General features: G+C 36.2%; 1 protein-coding gene across 6 annotated transcripts in view; it reads right to left on the bottom strand.

The window, feature by feature from the left end:
* LOC149770083 (uncharacterized) overlaps positions 1-20,068 on the bottom strand; it is a 77,560-nt gene that overhangs the window by 40,918 nt on the left and 16,574 nt on the right. For all 6 annotated transcript variants that reach the window (XR_016418957.1, XM_089949418.1, XM_089949421.1 and 3 more), the window contains 7 exons: positions 14,018-14,171; positions 13,454-13,546; positions 12,768-12,909; positions 11,724-11,850; positions 8,103-8,157; positions 6,476-6,573; positions 470-530 (listed from right to left, as the gene is read on the bottom strand). Coding sequence is in view for 5 of the 6 variants with exons in the window: in XM_089949418.1 (XP_089805544.1) it covers positions 470-530; positions 6,476-6,573; positions 8,103-8,157; positions 11,724-11,850; positions 12,768-12,909; positions 13,454-13,546; positions 14,018-14,104 (663 nt within the window). In the remaining variant the exon portion in view is untranslated. The remainder of the gene's footprint in view (positions 1-469; positions 531-6,475; positions 6,574-8,102; positions 8,158-11,723; positions 11,851-12,767; positions 12,910-13,453; positions 13,547-14,017; positions 14,172-20,068) is intronic.

The raw sequence follows: 20,068 nt of genomic DNA, 5'->3' as shown, positions 1-20,068 counted from the left end.
GCCACACCGTTAATGCACTTAGTTGCATTATTGGTTGGGCTAAACTGGCCGGCCAAAATTAGTTTTACGAATCAGAAGAAAATATTAAGAGAGGAAGAGTGGTATATTGTATCATATTGTGTCCATGCTAGTCTGAAGAAATTATTCCCAGCAGACAAAGACACTGGTTCATTAAAACATGCTTATTTACCTCTCTATCTTCTACACTGAAAAGTTCATTATGCATTCATCACGATGCAAACCGTTGCTCACTTTAGCCCATGTAGAGGTCTCTAAATCTACAATTTGCTATTTTATATGAATATCTTTTATCAGACAGTTTGTGCATTCTGACAAATCTGTATTTCCTAAATAGACGTTTCAGTGCAAAACTTTCCTAATGTTAAATGTAATGTGGGCGAATCTCTTCTCCCGCTCAAATTTTTCAGTTTTCAGTGCCCCCCCCACCCCCGATTTGTATAAGAATTACCTGTATCCACTCTTTTCTTTCGACTTCTGTGTTCTGCTTACTCTCTCCCGTAAGTCTGAATCTGGAAATTCAATTGAGCTGTTTGGTGATTTCATGAATTTGTGAAAATTATGACATACGGTTATATATAATGTTTTAATATATGTTTACTAATTCATAACATATCAAATATCATCAGTAAATGCATGCATGTATACTAAAAAAATTAAGAGTTTATATGATTATGTTAAATTCACTAATTTTCCATGCTAACATAGATGATTGCTTAGAAATGCATTAAATGTAAACCACCGACTCCTCTTATCAAACACATAAAGGAAATTGTATATTGAAAAATATTGTTTTTTTTTCTATTTCATTATGGCACAGAGATCACAACAGTTGTTTTGCAACAGAAATCCTGCGTGGCCGATTAAATGCAGGTTGTAAATTGCCAAAGATCTCATAAGATCTTTTCATATACTTTATTATTTTCTTCAGAGACCTTTTTTAATGATTATTATAATGAATAAGCACTTGTTTCACTTTCATTGATTACTATGACACAGACGTCACACACGTTATTTGACATTGTCTCTCCCTGAATTCACAGTGCTGCCAGTCAATTATGTAAATGTTCTTGGTCGCCAGGTCCATTTTGGCTTTCATCGCTATGCAATAGGAAGCCGAACCGGGGCGTATTTGAAACGCTATGTGGCGCTGCCTAAGGTAAATTAAATGTAATAATGAAAACAATATGGGCCAACTTACTCCTTAATAGTAAACAGAACTAAAATTTATTTCACTCCTAACTAGTTGTTGAAATGTCAAGTGTACATTAACCGATCGTCAATAATAACGCGATCGGCATAATGACGTCATAATCGCCATGATAGAAACACTCGCTAAGGAATGGAATCAAATGATTCAGCTTGATGTTTGTGTAGATATCTGACCACTGGCATTTATAAACAAAACGTTAAAAAAACATTTATTTTGTTGGCGAATACTTACAGAAAACGAGAGAATATGTAGGTCTGCATTTGTTTTGAGACGTATATAAGGCAAAAGCTGACTATGTGTCCTTCGAAATCACAAGGTAAATTTTAAAATATGAGATGGCTATATTTTGAGAAAGTTAATTCATATGAACACCTGTAGAGGAAAAGAGCCATGATAACTGTGGTGACAAGTGGGTAACTATCGCCATAAGTCCAAAAGTCATGCAAAGCGACAGTTTATCGCTTCAAGTCCATGCAAATTTACTTTAGCCATGAATGGATGAAAACCTATGATATCCATTTCCTTGCGAGCGGACATAATTCAGTATGACGGGCAAACAAGATGTTCCTATATGTATAATTAAGGAATTGTGACAAATTTCACAGCATAAACACCCTTCCGCATGTGAAATTACGTGAATACAATGACTGGCCAACATGCACATATTATGATGATAACCATACTATATAAGTCCTACAGCAATCCACTGTCATACGCTGCATTAATCTAAAAGCCAAAATGGTACTAATCTAAAATAACTTGCGGGAACAAAGTGATTTGTCGATACGCGCATCGTCCGTTCATGACCATAATATTTGCCAAGTCCCAACGCAACCCAGCCAAAAGCATTGTTTTGGTAAATATATGTTTTCGGAGAATAATTACCCGATCACATTAACGTTACGAAGAACTGCAGCTACATTTCGGGTCCAGTAATCTGTATACTATATAAAGAGAAGAAATTCTTCACAACCCTTCCCTTATCACCCCTCACCACTGTTAGGTGGCTGCAGTGTCTTGACCCTTTTTGCTTGAGCGATACCTCTAGGATGATGCTCTTACCTGTGGGGAGGCGTAGAAGGGTTTAATAGTTAGTTAATCAAGAAATAATTCTCTGCAGAACATAATTTTAAAAAATTTGCATTCTTCTTGGAATATGCTCTCCTAACACAATAATGTTGGGAAAAGAGATAACAGAAGGAGGCAACGCTTAGCATCATACTCTACTGTGGTCATTCTAGAGAGAATAAGAATTCTTCTCTTATTGGATGGTAAACAACCGCATTGCTAACATCAGAACAGCACAATTGATGCTACCTGAGCCGTGATGACAGTACCCATTTAAGAGAAAATAAATAAAAAAACGACATTTTCTTACAGAGTAAATCACAAGAAAAAATCCAGTAAAAGCCATGTCATACACCCGTGATAAGTCTGTGCTGAGTTCAAACTGGTCTTTGGGTATTGTGAGCTGCATCCATCGGATGACCAACCACATTAAACTTTTGTCTCTGTGAATCTAGATCTCACAGATATAAGCTTAAGATGCTTATCTGTGCGTACCAGCAAACAGCATATATTATGTCTCGAATCGACATCTGCAGTTCAAACACAAGTTTTGCTGAAGTAACTCTGATTTCATTAGGCACACTTGATCGCTTGAGATCCCGGAATACTCAGTGCATATTACCCACTTTAGCATTATGACAGTGGTTGGGTGATTATATTCTTATTCCTTGACTTTACCGGGAAGAAAGAGGCGTACCTGACAACCACTGGTCAGTGTGCTTCAGGTTGTGCTTGAGTGCCCTGACAGGGTTCTGTATCACTGCTCCCAACCACGACTCATCGATGGAGGTGAGATGAATGATGACCATTCCCACTCTGTCCAATGACAGTAACCTTTCCTTCGATATGAAACCTGGTTGCGTCATCAGAACCATGTGATCTGAACTGTAGAGCGTTTGGGTCCAACTAAAAGGCGTGTAACTCGACACTATTAAGAAACACGTTTTGTATGATGGAAGCTTCAAGGAGGTACTGTCTAAAGGATCGAACTGATTTGGACTGCATCAAGATAAATTCCCCTTAGGAAGCATGGCCAGTGGTTTTGGTCAAATCGTTTAAACATTAGCTAATAAGTCTAATAAATCCTTAGCATGATCGATATCTGCTCCAATGTGATCACTTAGAGCGTTAACGTTCATGAAGCAAAGATCTTTCTAGGTGTAGGTCTATCCACAAATGCCACCCTCCACTCACCCCCACCAAACTATCCGAGAGTACACCCATGGCCCATTGTCACAAACAGATACATCATCAAGCGGCCTCAAAGTGCCTGACTCCACTGAAAGGCAGCTGGGCCGACTGACAACCTTGTGTGAAGGATCTGACCCCTTTTTGATAATTAATCATCTTGGACACTGGACATGCCCGGAATATATCTTCTCTTGGCCGTTATGTTCATTTGGCTCACCAGCGGCGAAAATCACGAAACACTACGCAGATAGATGGTGATATCGTCTCCAGTCCGGTCTGAGAATGTATACCACCACTACAGAATTTATCGTCATAATGAGAACAACCTTACTATACAAATTTTTCTTCCAGAAATGAAACACATCTACCATGGCTTTAATTTCTATAATGTTAATGTTCAGAGGTGGTAATTATGTCCCCTATTCCTCACTTATCGTGTAGAAGCTGGGCAACAGATGTGCTCCCCTACTGCTTGAGGAGACCTTGTATTACGTTACTGATCGTCATTTATGTTTGGGTTTTTCTAAAGAATTCAGGCCGTGAGCAATTGTTTGTTGTGCCAGTGGCGCTGTAAACACATTACTGAGAGATTTGTTAACATATTAGACAGGAAAAGTGGTGACATTAATCTTACAGAGCCATATGCAAAAGGCGGAAGAAGCTGAGACCCTGGATAATCAAATCCATAACAGCATTGTATAGGCCAAGGAGTTGCAAACATATTGAAGCTGGCCAAAATTACAGAGTTAGCTATCATGGATGCAAGCAGTGTAATCTATGATCGCGACCTGCTTTTTTTGTTGTTTTTTTTGGCCAGTCGAAAAATTGCTAGCGAAGCCAACTCGAGCATCTAGGAGACAGCGATCATATTTCGCACAACTTGGATGTGATGAACAAGACATGTTTGTCAACTTTATAAATGAGAGTGTTGGTCATATTTTCCGCTATAACGTTTTATCCTAGCGCGATAAATACATGGGGAGAACGAAGCTGGTAGATGGCCTTCCGAAAAAGGTTTTGGAATTCCCTGTATCTCGTATTGTATCAGTCAGATGGTCAGATCTTTTCTTTAATGTACGCTGACTATGGAAGAAGACAAAAGGATTAGGTTGTCTTTGTCGTACAAATCCACCAAAGCCGTGATCTTGTAGACCTGACTATAAGCTGACGCACTGGACAAGTACAAGTATGTAGATTTTCTATGTCGCCTATTTTTTTTTTACAAAAATCTATGCTCCTATATAGGATTTGACGTACGGTAAATCAGCACGAGAATAAAACAATCGGCCGGACAGGGACGAATTCGTACCACCTTTACCGTTTGACATCTCCGCGACAGGATCAGCTGTAACAATTTGCCACTGTATTGTCTGCCGATCAATTGTCACGGGTTGTTTTGCCGGTATCAAATGTCATCAAATGTGTTGGCCTGTCGGCTCGGCTGTCAACTGGCCAGTCAACTCTGTTGGCTGAACGGACGACAAGGTTGATGTTGCATAGTTGGTTTGGTAACCGCCTGGTTGGTGTGTGCAGGTTACCTAAAAGCCGTATACCTTAGGATATCAAGGTGCGGGGGGGGGGGACGGGGGCGGTATACAACACGAAGTGACAGATTCCCGGTCATTGATCGTGGAGTATGGCCTGTCAAATGGTTGGACAGACTGGTCAGCTGCAGCAACGATGGTATACGGCGTAGACATATGACAAAACGAATTATCAGCTCCGAACAAAATCCCATGTGCCCGGACTCATAGACCCTAAGGCCGCGATCGGATATGCGGAAATTGCGTTTGAGTGGGTTGCTTACACCCATTGATCTACCTAAATAAGGGAGGGCCCTCTGACTCTGACTATACGTCAGTGGCACTACTGGAGGCTACACCACTTTCCTACTATTGGAGATTACGTTCCTTTCCGTCCGCAGAGACTTGACTCGTCTCTTCAAACTTTATTTGAAAAAACAAGGACCAAATTAATTCTGACCATTCGCATATTCACTTCCGTTAGAAGTCGATGAACACTCTCTGCAAGTGCGACAAATATGATGTGCGTCCGAGCTCACTTGGGCACATAGCACCGCCTTTGTTGAATCGGAAATGACAAGAACAATACCATAAAGATCATTAATAATAACCCGAAAGTGTTCAAATATTGTTCACATATAAAAATAACCATACTGGAAGAATATTTGGTGAAAGAGAGATAAATATCGTGCGTGTTCTTGTCAACTTAAAATCTTGCACTTACTATATTCAGTAGTCATTATTTAACTGGAATTAAAATAACGACAATAAGAATAAATATTAAGATCCCAAAAAGTGTTTCAATGAAAAAACACATTTTTTATTTAAATAAACAAAAAACCAAGCAGTGTGCGCAAAAATACATCCAACAAAGAGCACCAATGATACTGTGTTGGAACACAAGGTCAGAAAAACAACAAAATCCTCAACTGCAAAAAGAATCAACATTAATATGTTTTAAACGTCACAAAGCAATAATTGCAACATGTAGTAAATACGTTTACTTTCAATACTATAAAGATCTTGTGGATGAATGCTCAATAATCGACAAGATTATCTTTAATTATGTGACATAATTAAATACGATTTATATAGGATCAGCGATAGCTACCGTAGGCACCTAGAGGTGGTGAGAGAATGTAATAGGAAAAGTCGAGAAGGGTCCGTCTATATGGAATGTAGATGGTAAAGAAAAACCATTTCTCTTGTCACGATTGCTGGATTTGAGAGGTACTGGAGTTTCATCTAAACGTTAAATTGTTGGGGAATGTATTTAAAGGAGAAACGTGGAGACTAGCTGCGCCAACGAGATTGTGCCAGATGTTGAGAACGGTAGAATGACGAGTTAACGAACAAGGATAATACTACATAACCCTACATCTATAGAGGCGGTAGTATGTATGTAGGTAGGTAGGTAGGTAAGTAGGTAAGTAGGTAGCTTCTTGGTTGAGATCTGACTTACTGGTAGGCCCGTTCTTTGACTGTGACTATAATTCCATTATTTCCGTGGGGAAGGACAGATGATGTGTTTGCCCATAATTGTACCACATTCAAGGCTACCTAAATTGAAAAATAAAAGATCAAATTTTAAAGAGTACATTTTAGTAAATTATTATTACTTTTCAACTCTTTTTTTCCCCACAAAGTCGACAACATTTATGTTCGTTTATTTTGTTTTCGTTTTATTCACATAATTTGGTTGTATTTAACATCTTGATACGATTTATTTAGGGACCTAACGTTATAATTTCCATTAGAGGGGGGAAAGGGAAGCAAGGGTTTTCCTTGGAACCTGGAAAGTCTTTTCTTTTTTACCGCAATAAATTTTTTCAGCTTACATAATGGATATAATTATTTCTCTTTTCCTCAAAACCAATCCGTCTCCACTCGAAAATTAAATCAGCACTAAACCTATCATTAACATAATGATCCAACAAAACATGTAACTTAAGTGTGAAAGTTATATTTATAAGTTGACAAACTTTCGGTGTTTGAAAATGCAGGATTTTTTCCTAGATTTTAAGTCATTTCTAAAACTGGTTGTCTTTTCTCACACCAATCCACCAAAGTAACTTTATGCATAAACTTTAAATATTACACACAGCACAGACTTGCACGCAAAATATGCAGTGATAAAAGCTTCGTGTTTATTTCTTTTAATAGTAAAGCATTTATTTTCATGGTTTGCATAGTCAAATGGGCATGGTATTAAATTTGAAAGCATCATAAATATTTTCCCAACATGAGGCTGAAGTGGACCTGAGATCGCTCACCTCGCTGTCATCTGTCTAATGGCAAAATGTAAACGGGTCTGATCAAGAAATTTGGATCAGTGAAAGTTTTCTTCACGAGTTTCCTCAAATGCATTTGATTGTGTGTATGTTCTGACAACAATCATTTAATGGTTGCTCAATTGTTGGGTACCTTCAGCTATATTTGAAGGCACATCTGCATCACTCATCAAGTATTTATACCTTCCAATGCCCTGGATATTTCATGCCAAAGTTGGTTGAATTCTGCTGAGGGTTCTTTATTTTTAAAGTGAAGTTGTTTCTATGTGTTTCTCTGTTTAGCAACATCGGGAAAATCTTACATCTGGATAAGTATCATTTGTGTAATTTGAATGATATTTTGTCAGGACAGTTTCTGTCAAATTTAATTAAATTTTGTTATAAGTGACTTTTGGAAAGAAGTTGTTTAAAAGATTTTCAACTTTTATTACTGTTAACCATATTGGATGGCAAATATTCAATATTTGTAAAAACTTGTACCTACGTTATTGCTGGAACACTTCCATTAGATTTGGCCAACTGTGTTAAACAATTTGATATGTTCAGTAAAACTGGGGCCTGTGTTAAAACTGCCGTCTTTGTTAAGGCGTCACAAAAGGGCGTCTATGCCTGCGGCGTTAAAACACCAACGATAAGGTGCGATCTATTATGATTCCCAATCATTCTTAAATTGATGTCTACGGGTATCAGGTTCCTGATATTAGAGATCTCCTTCAAGTTTCCATGCTAGAGGCAAAATTTGAAGTTCTACGTCAATAAAACGTGAATCAGAATACAAGATAAATAAACCATTCTCACCTCGTCATCTGGTTTGAAGTAAGAAAATTCCCCAGGACACACCTTCACTCTCCGTCTGTAAGGAAGTTTTCATACAATTATGATAAGAACACGTATTATCCGAGCGACACCCAAGAAATCTCAAAATATTTACCAATAAGTAATTATTTTATGCGTTTGTTCCCTTTTGTGATACTTCACAGTGATACTTTATCGATGAGGTGCTGCTTTTTATTTCCTAATAATGTTTACAAAACACTGCCTCTTGTTAGTATCAGATACTTCGGAACAATGCTTACTGAACACTGCATTTTGCTACACGAGGTACTTTGGAGAAGTTTTGAATTCAAATGATAAATAACTGTGAATGAATAAATACAGGAGCAGAGCAAGCGCCAGACCAAGGAAAACAGTCCCTGATCTATCGTCGCAAAATCTGCTGGACGACCAGAGTCAACGCTGTTTGCTCTGGATAATGAGTAAAATATATTTGTTCCTCGGTAGAGTAGCAATATATTCTGCCTTCACCACCCTTCAGGGCCTATCCCTAGTAAAAACGAATAAAAGTATTTTGTCTGTTAATAAATTTGGGCTCCCACTAGGCCTTTCCCCACCCCACCACCACCCACCTACGGGCGCTTGATACGCCACTAATACCAGCGGAGTAACGGACACCAGGTTTGAGGCTACTCACGGTTGTTTGTAGACAGGCGTGCGTTACATGCGAATTAGAACGGTAATTTTAACGAAATTTAAGATTTTCTGAGAAAAACGGACAAAAGTCTTTAAACACGTTGGAAGACATAGTATTTCTTCTTCTCCCATATCCTCCATCAAAATACCCAAACACGCCCACACACACACATAATACACTGTATCGTAAGGATAACGATAATGTAGAAGAAAAATATCTGTATTCCAATAAAATATTTCAGAAGGTTAAACAATAAACAATGGTATGACAGCCTTATTCAGATATCTAACAGATCAAAATATCGACAGAAAAAAAGAATCTCGAGAGATTGGAATGCCTTCCACAAGAACAGGTAACAAGAACTTAAAAATCACTCCAATAGTCTTCAATGGATGGTATCCGTAAGGAAAACTATACAGGACAGATGTGAAAATATGGCCAATTTTGGATCGAACTTAAGTGGATAGGAGAATTTAATAAGTTATTTTAGTCAAAATTTACGTCAGCACTTCCGCCATAGTTTGTCCATTACTTCTAAAACACGACAATGTATATACAACACAATACCAGACATAAAACTAAACACTTCTCCAATAATGAGAAAGCTAATTGTCTCAGACTTATCTAGACTTATATTCACCGTAGGTTATACCCAGACTCGGTTGGCAATAAATACCATGTTTGCAGAGTTGAACGAACCAAAATATTAAACTAATATAATATTCTAGAAAAACATTATCTGGACATGATACAAAACATTCCTATTCTTAAAGCAAATGTTTATGATAAAACTCGCAAAAGAACAGCTTCTCTGGGTTATAAACTACTATATTTACAATATAATAAATCACCCAGAGAAGCTGTTTCACAAGAATGTGGAAAACTGCATTCGTTGTGCCTGTTGTTGAAAAGGCGACAGGAGTAATCCCATAAATTATAGACCAAAATCACATTTGAGTTATTTTGGGGAAATGATTGAATGGGTCATATAAAAATACGTACATAATTATCTGTTTCAAAACGATTTTAAATTACCTGTATCAACCTGGATTTCTACCATCTCTTTCCACTACTCACAACCCAGTAATATTTATCATCAAAGTTATGAAGCTCTTAATAATAATGAATATAATATATGTATGGTCTTTTGCTCCAGGACTTCTAACACGGCTTGACATACTGAACTTTTGTACAAACTAAGAACCTATAAAATTAGACATCAACTTTTGGAATTGTTTAGAAAGTTACCTCTCGGTAAGAAAATATACTGGTTGTTAAGTCTTTATCCAAACTCATTGGATCACATACAACTCTAAAATTAAGTTAACCAGGAAGCCTATTGCAAAAATATACCTGTTAGTCATGAGATAACGTTTAGAGCATGGAGATGTTGTTTAGGCCTATGATTCTCAAGAACGCTCAAAAAAATCCAATTAGACGCAACATGAGTTGTTGCTAGACTTACCAGAAATACCAGAATTAAAAACTTGTAGTGGAAGCTGGATGGTCAACATTATGCGAAAGACGCAAATTTAAAAACGTTATTGACAATATATACTCAGTTTTACGTGACGGTATATCAAGATCAAAGTTGCTAGCAGCAGGAATCAACTTATAATTCGTACCTTGTATAAAATTATACAGTTAGTGCCCATTTTATGTATATCATCGATTACCACTTCTCACCGCCGATCTAATAAGTTATAGTCTATAAAATTCTATTAACCTAAGTATTCCACAATTTTTGTTTATACGAAATATAAAAGAGATAATGTACTATTTAGATTCTATCTTAGTGGAATAACGTAAACCAACACAATACAATACATACAATGAGAGGAAGTGTTCTATCCATGAGATGATTATAAATAAAAAGCAGTTCTGTAAACGATTACTTATTTATTAGCCATGTAGTTTGGATATCCTGATGTAACTATGAAAATGGTTTGGTTTGATTTTTCAGGGTTTAACGCCATTTTTCAGCACATGATAGGCAATACATGGCGGCCATTATATTTGGTTGAAGAAGAACCAGGGAGGGCCCCGAGTAGAACCAACGACACATACGAAACTACCAGCCACCTTTCTCACATACCCACGTCGTTGAGCCGAGACTCGAACTCGTGCGGACATAAGTGAGATGTGTGAGTGGTCCGTTAAGGTGAACGGCTTAAATCACTCGACCACCTGGTGCCCCAATTATGCAAAAGCACCTGAAACTGCAAAACTGAATGAAATTGTGTTATAGAGTGTAACTGTTATCATCTTATTACGCACAAGCGTTTGCCTTCAACAAGGCTTCAAAATTTATATCAATCTTCTCAGGACTTTCATAGCAAGGTGTAAAGAGCTATTCAAGATTTTATTAAGGACGTTAGAGCATGTTCCTTTTTTTCTTCTTATGTTTGTAAATGATTAATTAGAATACAGATGTCAATAATAGTATCTGTATCATTCATATTCGTGTAGATGTAGTTTAATCGTGATCCTCCCTCCCTCTCTCTCTCTCTCTCTCTCTCTCTCTCTCTATATATATATATATATATATATATATATATATATATATATATATATATATATATATATATATATAGAGAGAGAGAGAGAGAGAGAGAGAGAGAGCGTATTATACTGAATACTTTAATGGAAATTACTTGTGGCGCAATCCCAACTGCTTCCTCATGATGGCAATAAAATATTTTCAAACTAAACTGGCACAGTTCAAAATAGGTACTTAAAATGGAGAGTAGAAACAATAATAAAACGACCATAAATGGTCCTGTATCAATGGCTACACTGATTTTCGGATGATTCCCTGAATGTTTTTCTTCTGGTTTCTTTTAAATAAACATTTTCCTTTTCTAATAAGCTTTTCCGTCCCCCTTTGGTGTTACAAATAGTATTGTATTTTTAGTTTGTTATGTGGGGCTTTTAGACTTTTATCTTACTTTGACCAGGTGGGTATTTTAGTGTTTCCTTTCTTCTCCATTATTCCCTCTTTCAGTATCTGTTTCCGGGTCCTGAGTTGTACGGGGAAGTTGTTGAAGATGGATTCGTTTTCGCTGGCTGTCGAGGCTAATAATTCAAATTAAAACAACAAGTTGACGAAACAATGCTATCTCTATGTAATGTGATTGATATTCTTTATTTGTCTCAGGTAATCCATGCTAACTTTCTATGCTTATCGTTGTAAATAAAGAGGTAGTATTTTTTTTTATTCGTATTTGAAACACTATCAATTCGAAGCACTTGTGGACATGAAGTGTTTGTCGCGTCAAAGCAAAATACAACCTTCTTACAAAAGTGACTGTGCCCTCTATACGCAATAAACCGCATAATGTCGCATTATTATACTGGTACGGCCTGGGACCTGTTTCGACTCATTTCAGTCTAATTAAATCTATAAATCAGACGGTACAGTACATACTTCAATCGTTCAGCAGCAACGGCCAGTAACAAACAATGTAGCCGTCTTTTATTTTTAGATAGGAACGTGTCACTTGTTCTGATCGCCATACTCAACACGTATATGACGAGGGTCGTTTGATGTTATCAGATTCATGTGAAACAAAGACAGCCTCTGCTTCCCTAATTCCAAATAGACAGTATTAATCGGGTTACCGTTTGGCACCTAAGTTTCGACTGTACACTTATAACATTCATGAAAAAAAAAATGGACAATGGAGCAGAAGAGTAATCATCATTAATTATTTGCTATTAGATGTCAGTGTTGATGTAGAATTAATTCAAACATTTCCATAAATGCAAATAAATATTACAACGGCTTTGTTGTTCTTTTTTTAGATATAATTGGCTGATATTCGAATATAATAGCTTTGGGAACCTTTTCCTGCTAGAGCTAAGTGAAAGTTTGTAGAAAACATGCACACAAAAAAATGAGGATGAGAGCGAGGAAGAGGAAGAGTAGAATAAAGAATTTTCTTTCTACATCCATGTTTATATTTTACAGCAGTATTTATTTTTCAACATACCAGCAGCCGTGTTGTCACTTGTGTTTGTCTCATCTCCGTTGATATAGTTCAAGAAATGGCAAATGGCATATTTTTCTTCGGCAGTGTCAGCATCAAATTCTATACTCGTTGCACGAAATTTCACCACTATGTGCAGATTGTCCTGATGGGGAAAAAAATCACAGTGTAATTATTTTACTCAGATCCATGAAAAATGTCTAGATGTGGCCACATTAAAAACATTACTCATGGAGAATGAACACAAACAAAACCATTTTGAATAGTCTTTCTGGCTTGCCCATTTTAATTTAGGGTTGTGCTATTTTCTCTCGTATGACCTACAAGAATTAAAAGCATAAGCAACTTCCAATTATACCAGCTTCCTAAATTAGATTATTTTGGAGGTTGAGTGATATGCATGATAAGTCTTAAATACGTTGTTTGGCTATCAATTTTTTTTTCTTTCTACCTCTCCTTCGTCCACGGGCGACAAAGTTAAATAAAGGACACTATTTTCTTGGCGACAAAGTTTGGAAGCTCACCGATACGAATGACATTACTTTTAGAATTTCCGAACCATTCACGGCTCGGCTGTCAATCATGATAGACAAAAACATGAGATCAGTTAGTTCAGTATTGATAAAAACAATAATATAATTTTGGCTCTTGAAAATGTTCTAAATACTTCTTGATTTGAGACAAATTACCTCCGAATCGAACTGAATCAACTCGTCGAAGTCGAATTTCTTCTTGACAAATCCTCTTTCAATCAGATTAATTCTCTTGATAGCAAAGTCAAGCTGTGAAGAGACAGAATTTTAAGCATGAAATAAGAAAGTGTTCTAAATGTTGAATGGACACAAAGCTTTCATCTAACCAAACATTTCAAAACACAACACTGGCAATCATAATGACTGTATGGTCACTTAATTATAGGTATCTTTCCAGATAAATCACGATAACGGATAATTGGTACAAGTACTTTTAATCACTGACGTGATTTAATTTCAGAAACGTATACATTTATTATGGTCCTATCCACTTCTGGTCAAGGAGCCATATAAAATATAAATCAGAAATAAGCAGATAATATTCCTTGAAAAACCAACACAGAACTAAATTACAAGTTCTCTTGGTAACTTTATATCTCAGAGTTTATTTTTTTTTTAAAAACAATATAAATTATAAAAGTCATTATTATAACTCCTCTATAAATATACTTCACTTTGGAATGACATACAACACACACACGCGCACACATGTTCGCTCACCTGTAAGATCGCTCTTTTGCCGGACTTGGGATATATGCCAAAATTATGAACAGAGGTTACTGGAAATGTCTCAACATCTGAGTCCATGACGTTGGATTTTAAATCAGTTTAGTATCGTCAGCTTCTCTCTTTTACTGTATAATGCTATCGAGTTCTGCAAAGAAAAACATTCAAATATGCTTAATGAAAACTACTTCTTCCGAAGCTGATCTGAAACCTTTTATCAGATGCACGACTGATACAGTTGGATTCATTAGCGTCAAGGATGACGTCACCTCACAACAGTCGCGTGAGGGGAACATATGGATGGAATCAACGTAAAAGATCAACAAAAACTTTTAACATTGTCTTCGGAATATGAAATAATTGGTATTATTTAAAGGAATACATCATCACTACATTAACTTAATCAGATTGTTCCTATCGTGTTTAGTTTGATCGACAGGGACAACGTATCACGCTCGACCCTTCAAGATTCATTAGATCTCATTTGCTTCCGCTATCAAATTCAAAGCGAAATAAACTGAGCAAGTTACTGTAATGATGGCATGTACTCGTTGAAAAGGTAAACTGTCATAATTGAGAGAGAGAGAGACAGACAGACAGGCAGACAGACAGACAAAGAGAGACAGAGAGAGAGACAGAGACAGAGACAAGAGAGAGAGAGAGAGAGAGAGAGAGAGTTTGTTGTTGTATGGATGAACGCCATTTTCGGGACAGGATACTCTATACATGGCGGCCAGTGTCAAGAAGCAATTTACTGTACTTTATCAACTTTCCATACTTATCAGGAAGTGGGTGTGGCTTGTGATGATCACAAACATATTTAGAACTCAACGTTCATATGAACTTAAAATGTTTGAATTTTGATGCTGGAAACAAGATATGGCGAAAGACTTTATTATGTAACTGAATATAGAAATAGAACATGAACTTTGTTTTGAAATCTGAATATTTATCTTGTAACATGAACACACATATACTATTTCTTGTGTTCCTGGTGATTGTCTCAGATTTGTCCAAACTACTTCATAGCTATGGCTGAATTGTCCGTTCTCCAAATGTTTTTTTTTTTTTTGCCGGGGGGGGGGGGGGGCACTTTATCTTCGTCATTTCTTTACAATGTTAATCGCTGGACCAAGTGATTCATGCAAAACTAAATTTGGCAGACGTCAAACAAAAATCACTTGTCCTATCGTCCTCTACAATATATCGAGTGCTACACAGAGTGGCGATCGGGTTACATGTTACTCCATGTCAAAGATGATCCATTTCGTTTATAGAAGGAAATCCTCGCGAAGACGATGGGATCATGTCTAACTTTAGTCAAACGAATCTCATCATGTTTGATGATATGTTAGGATAACACGAAGGAATTAAACTGCATTTTGCACTGAAATGTTATTATCAAAATGCCGGTATTATTTAAAATAATCGGAATTTATTTCAACAAAGTTAAGAACATCATACCATCAGACCTAACTCCATTATGTAGTAATGTTAACAAATCGTAGAGGAAAGGTTCCAGTCTTGGCTAAATAATTAGGAACGCCCTTGCTGAATTCAGCTTATGACGATACTATTCTATTTCAACATGCGTGTTTAGCGATCAATCTAAAACCTACCAAGCCAGGTTTTTTTAAAGGTTTTGTATGAATTTCTTTCGCGATCCTTGGCACGAAAAATGTCCAGTCATTTTCGCCACCTTCCGCATTTTTGTCTTTTTAAAAACAGCTATACAAGCAATGTTCGCTTCTTTTCTTTCAGACAGTATTCAAAAATGACTTCCTTTCAGTCTCACTGCACTGCCAGATTGGTTCATACACTGTATATGATCAACGAGAACGAGAACAAAGTGAACAAGTGCTTTCGGATTTGCTAGAAGCCAGTCTCAAAAGAAGTGTTAGTATTGTTTGCTTTGACATTATATCAAGTACTACAGGGAATTATTCACATTTATTGTCACACAAGACTTTTCCACGAAAAGCAAATGTATCTGGCTGCGCCAGGAATCTATACTAAACCCAAGAAATAAATCATCACGAAACCAGGTGAAAGTGGATCTCTAGAAGTGTTATTTATCGCTCACTTCCAAGAAGAGATCCTGATATCAAAAGAAAAACCTTTTCTTGTGAAAAGAAAATTACAATCAGTGAAAAGAAATAATTCTCGTCCAATGAGTTGAATGTCCTTCCTTGATTATAGGTTCGCTGTTAAGAGTCTCTTCTCCGTTAGAATTGATGGACCTGTTTCAGCGGGAGTGTTGACGGGAACATAAATTGGACAGACCTTTTTGGAATGACGTCGACCTATACTTCTGGATCTTAGAGAAAGACGGCAATTCACTTTAGTTTCTTAAGGTGGACGGAAATCCATCGTTGATATAAAAAATAGATTCTACACTGATCTCCTCATCTTAATCTCAGAGACATATTCCACTTGCAATAAAAGTTACTATTCTTAATGAAATTAACATATTAGTCAGTAACCAAATAAACACACCAGCAATAACACAATTATTGCAACATCTTCAACTGTTTTACCAGAAATCTTCAGACGAGACGGCAAACCTACTCCGAGAGTGTTCAAGAATACCCTGAATAACGAAGCAAACCAAATACAGCAGCAACTCCAAAAGTATTAACAGACACAGCCAAGGGAAAGGATGAGAAACAGAACTGAAAAACTTTGAAGACCTTCAAAGCCCACTTGCTAAAACATCCAAGTTGACACCTACATCTAGAATGGGTTGGATCTAAAAGTTTAATATAGACATCCTATCTAGCAGAAGAAAAACGAGCGAAGGGAACACAAGAAGAAAAACATAAACCGATCATCTCTGTTGAGGAGGAATCATTTACTCTATTTCTCCTCGGGAACTTAAAGCACTTTTATCCAACTAATACCATACGAAAAGAAGAGCATAGGAAGTTGGTTAACTTACTGAGTAGCAATAGCAATGGATATACCAAATATACCAAATGGATATACCTAATATAATTTGCTACAATCTCGCACATGTATTAGGCTACAGAAGAATTTATACATTGTGTCATGTAGTCAAAACCAGACTAAAATGTCTAAATCTGGAAGATGTAAGACAATGGTTACAACAACAATCGATGTACACCTTACGAAAACCCATTCGACAAAATGTTCGACAAGCCATAGTAAAGTAGCTGGAATCGATCATCAACGAAATGTCGAATCAACCAATATATCTCATTTAGCTTTCGTCCAAACAAGATTACATATCTTTTTTATTTTATGTCACTGATGTGTTTTCAAAGTCAGCTTGGTGCTTTCTACTATCTTTAAAACAAAATTAGAGGTTTAGAGATTGTACGAGTTTTAAAACGACACCTTCAGCTAAGGCCAGTGCAAGAAGACACTTAATTAAGATTTTAAAACAAATTGAAAAGAAATTCAATTTTTCACAACTTTAAATTCTGAAACAAAATCCAGTGTCGTGGAATATTTCTAAGAACCTCTAAAGAACTTGTGTAGAAATAGTTTCATCATCAACATACTATGAAATATCATCAATGTGTTGCCACGCCTGGACAAAGCCTACAATCAATCGTACCAGCGTCAAAGCGTGCTCTACAAGAAGCGACGATTAAAAACGAAGTGACTGTTTGGTCGATTCAATGGAACGTTGAAGACCAGAAAAAGGAAGCAAGAAACACAGGAGATCGGGTTCGTATTGGAAAAACAAAACATAATTTTCACAAAGCTATTTACCGAACTGGACTGCAAAATAGCTTCGTAGTACTGGACAAATGCTAGGACATTAACCATCTGTCTATAAATGACAGCATATGAAAGGATAGTGTTAAAATGAAAATTTTCTTCTTTGGAGTGAAAACAAGTTACCAAGAAGTACCAAGATGTGTACGATTTAGAAAGCATTTTCGATCGAAGAACACATCAAGTGAGAAACATTCTATTCAAGAAGTAACAATTCGTTGGAAAGGATTCTCACTTAGCTTCTAATCTTGGAAGACAACTTCACATGTTATCGACTACAGAATGTGTTACACAAATATGTATTGTGTGTTTATTTGTGTCCATGACTTTAGATTGTCGGGTAATTTGTAAGCAGCATATTACATAACTAATTGTTTTCCATGATTGCAGATTAATAGTTTAGGATGATATGTGTAAACATGTTTACTTGGATTTGAATGTAGGACATTAATTTAGCCCTTGGAAAAACGATAACATACCTGATGTTTGTCAGGGAGTGTAATAAAATTTAAGTAAACAGACCAGACCTTGATTATGTAAAATGATCTAGGTCTAGTGCATTTTAGTGTCATAAGTTAAGTGACAGTGTTACAGCTCTGTGGTCTTAAACTAAGTAAAAGAATGACGCAAATGCAAAATGTTTTAGTAAAGTTCGTAAATAATTCAATTCTATATATTATAAATTCAAATTGTAAGCAGAACTAACAGTATTGTACATTAAATTCAAAATATTGATAAAAAAAAGTGTCCTGAATTAATTCCAGGTCTTGAATGTGCTGACGTACCAATAGCCTCGAATATACGTAAGTACCAACAACACTGATCGATCACAATGGAATTGCCCAACATTTTCTTGAATGAACCCGCAATAATGGCAAAATATTGATAAGTCCAAACAGTCATATGAGTACATTGTCATTGCAATAAATGGTTTTAAAAAAATGATTTCTCTCAAAATGAACCTAAATATAATATGAAATACTTCTGCAGAAATAAAATAAGAACAGAAATAGGAATATTAATAATTGTTCACTTCACTCTTCATGTACATCAGTCCTTGTGGAATCAACCGTTAAGTTACAATTTGAGAGGGTTTATTTGCTTAAATTATTCATTTAAGTTACAAAGTGCCTATTAACTTTTGGACTAAATTACTATTTTGGGATTATTGTGAATATAATCAAAGACATTATAGAAGGTTATATAACAATAATGTAAGTACCTCGTTACATTCAATGTTATTAACACATCAGCACATTCTAGATTGGAATGTATTTGGTACACAACTGAAAGTCATTTGGAACACCTGAAATTTTGGACTTGTTATAGACTTTTTAGGATTATTCGAGGTTTAATTCACATGCTGTAAATTCCTTATAAATTTTCACATTATAATTTAGGAAATTAAATTATATATTGAAGTTTATGAAACTTGTTGGTTTTGCTATTTCTGTTACTTAGCTTAGACCATAGAGTCGTAACAGATGAAGTGCAAGTCACAAAAATATCGTTCAATATTACGATCACTTCCCAGAGTTCATCCGTCAAAGAACTACAAAAACAACAACCAAAAAGATAAAAAAACAACACCTGATTTTTTAAAGTATTTACCTACCCTATCGAACTTAACGAAGTACTGAATTTGATGCGTGTACTCTCATGTCACCGAATACAATGTATTGAGAAATACAGCCACTTCGTTCCCGAGAATCATTCTGACATATCTTTTTAGGATAAAGGAGAAAACACGTATCACGTTCACCGAGAATAAGAGTTTCATCGTTAGTTTCCTGTCAGTAAATTATTGTTGTCTTGTTGTAGAATTTAACGACAGGCTATACATTGCGGCGACATAACTGTTGGAGGAAGAACCTGGGAAAACGCCGGGAAGAACAAACAAACGAAGGGAACCTCCTGACAAGCTTTCTCACGTACCCATATTGGCCTAGCCGAAACTCGAACACACGACATACAGAGGTGAGATAGCAGTAATCTGTAACAGTCAGTGCTTTAGACCACCAGGCCAAACAGGGACCCCTTCCTGTCAGTAAATCATATTTTGACAATGTGAATATCTGTATAATGTTACGTGTTTAGGCTTGAATAAACAGTAACACAAGAAAGAGTGAAAACAACAAGCTTTGAAAAATATAATAATTTATTTCCCTGGGAAAAATTCTGTAAAAATGAAAAAAATATGAACTTACGGTTTTAAGAATCAAATCCAATAATAATCCAAGAATAATCCACGAATAAAATTTGTGAAGTCCTAATAATAAAATGTTCTTATGATTTCAAGTT

Source organism: Sinohyriopsis cumingii, unplaced genomic scaffold (assembly GCF_028554795.1).
Source record: "Sinohyriopsis cumingii isolate HCF-2022 unplaced genomic scaffold, ASM2855479v2 utg002715l, whole genome shotgun sequence".
NCBI lineage: Eukaryota > Metazoa > Mollusca > Bivalvia > Unionida > Unionidae > Sinohyriopsis > Sinohyriopsis cumingii.
Note: the sequence above shows the minus strand (reverse complement) of the source record. Positions and strands in the feature narration are given on the sequence as shown.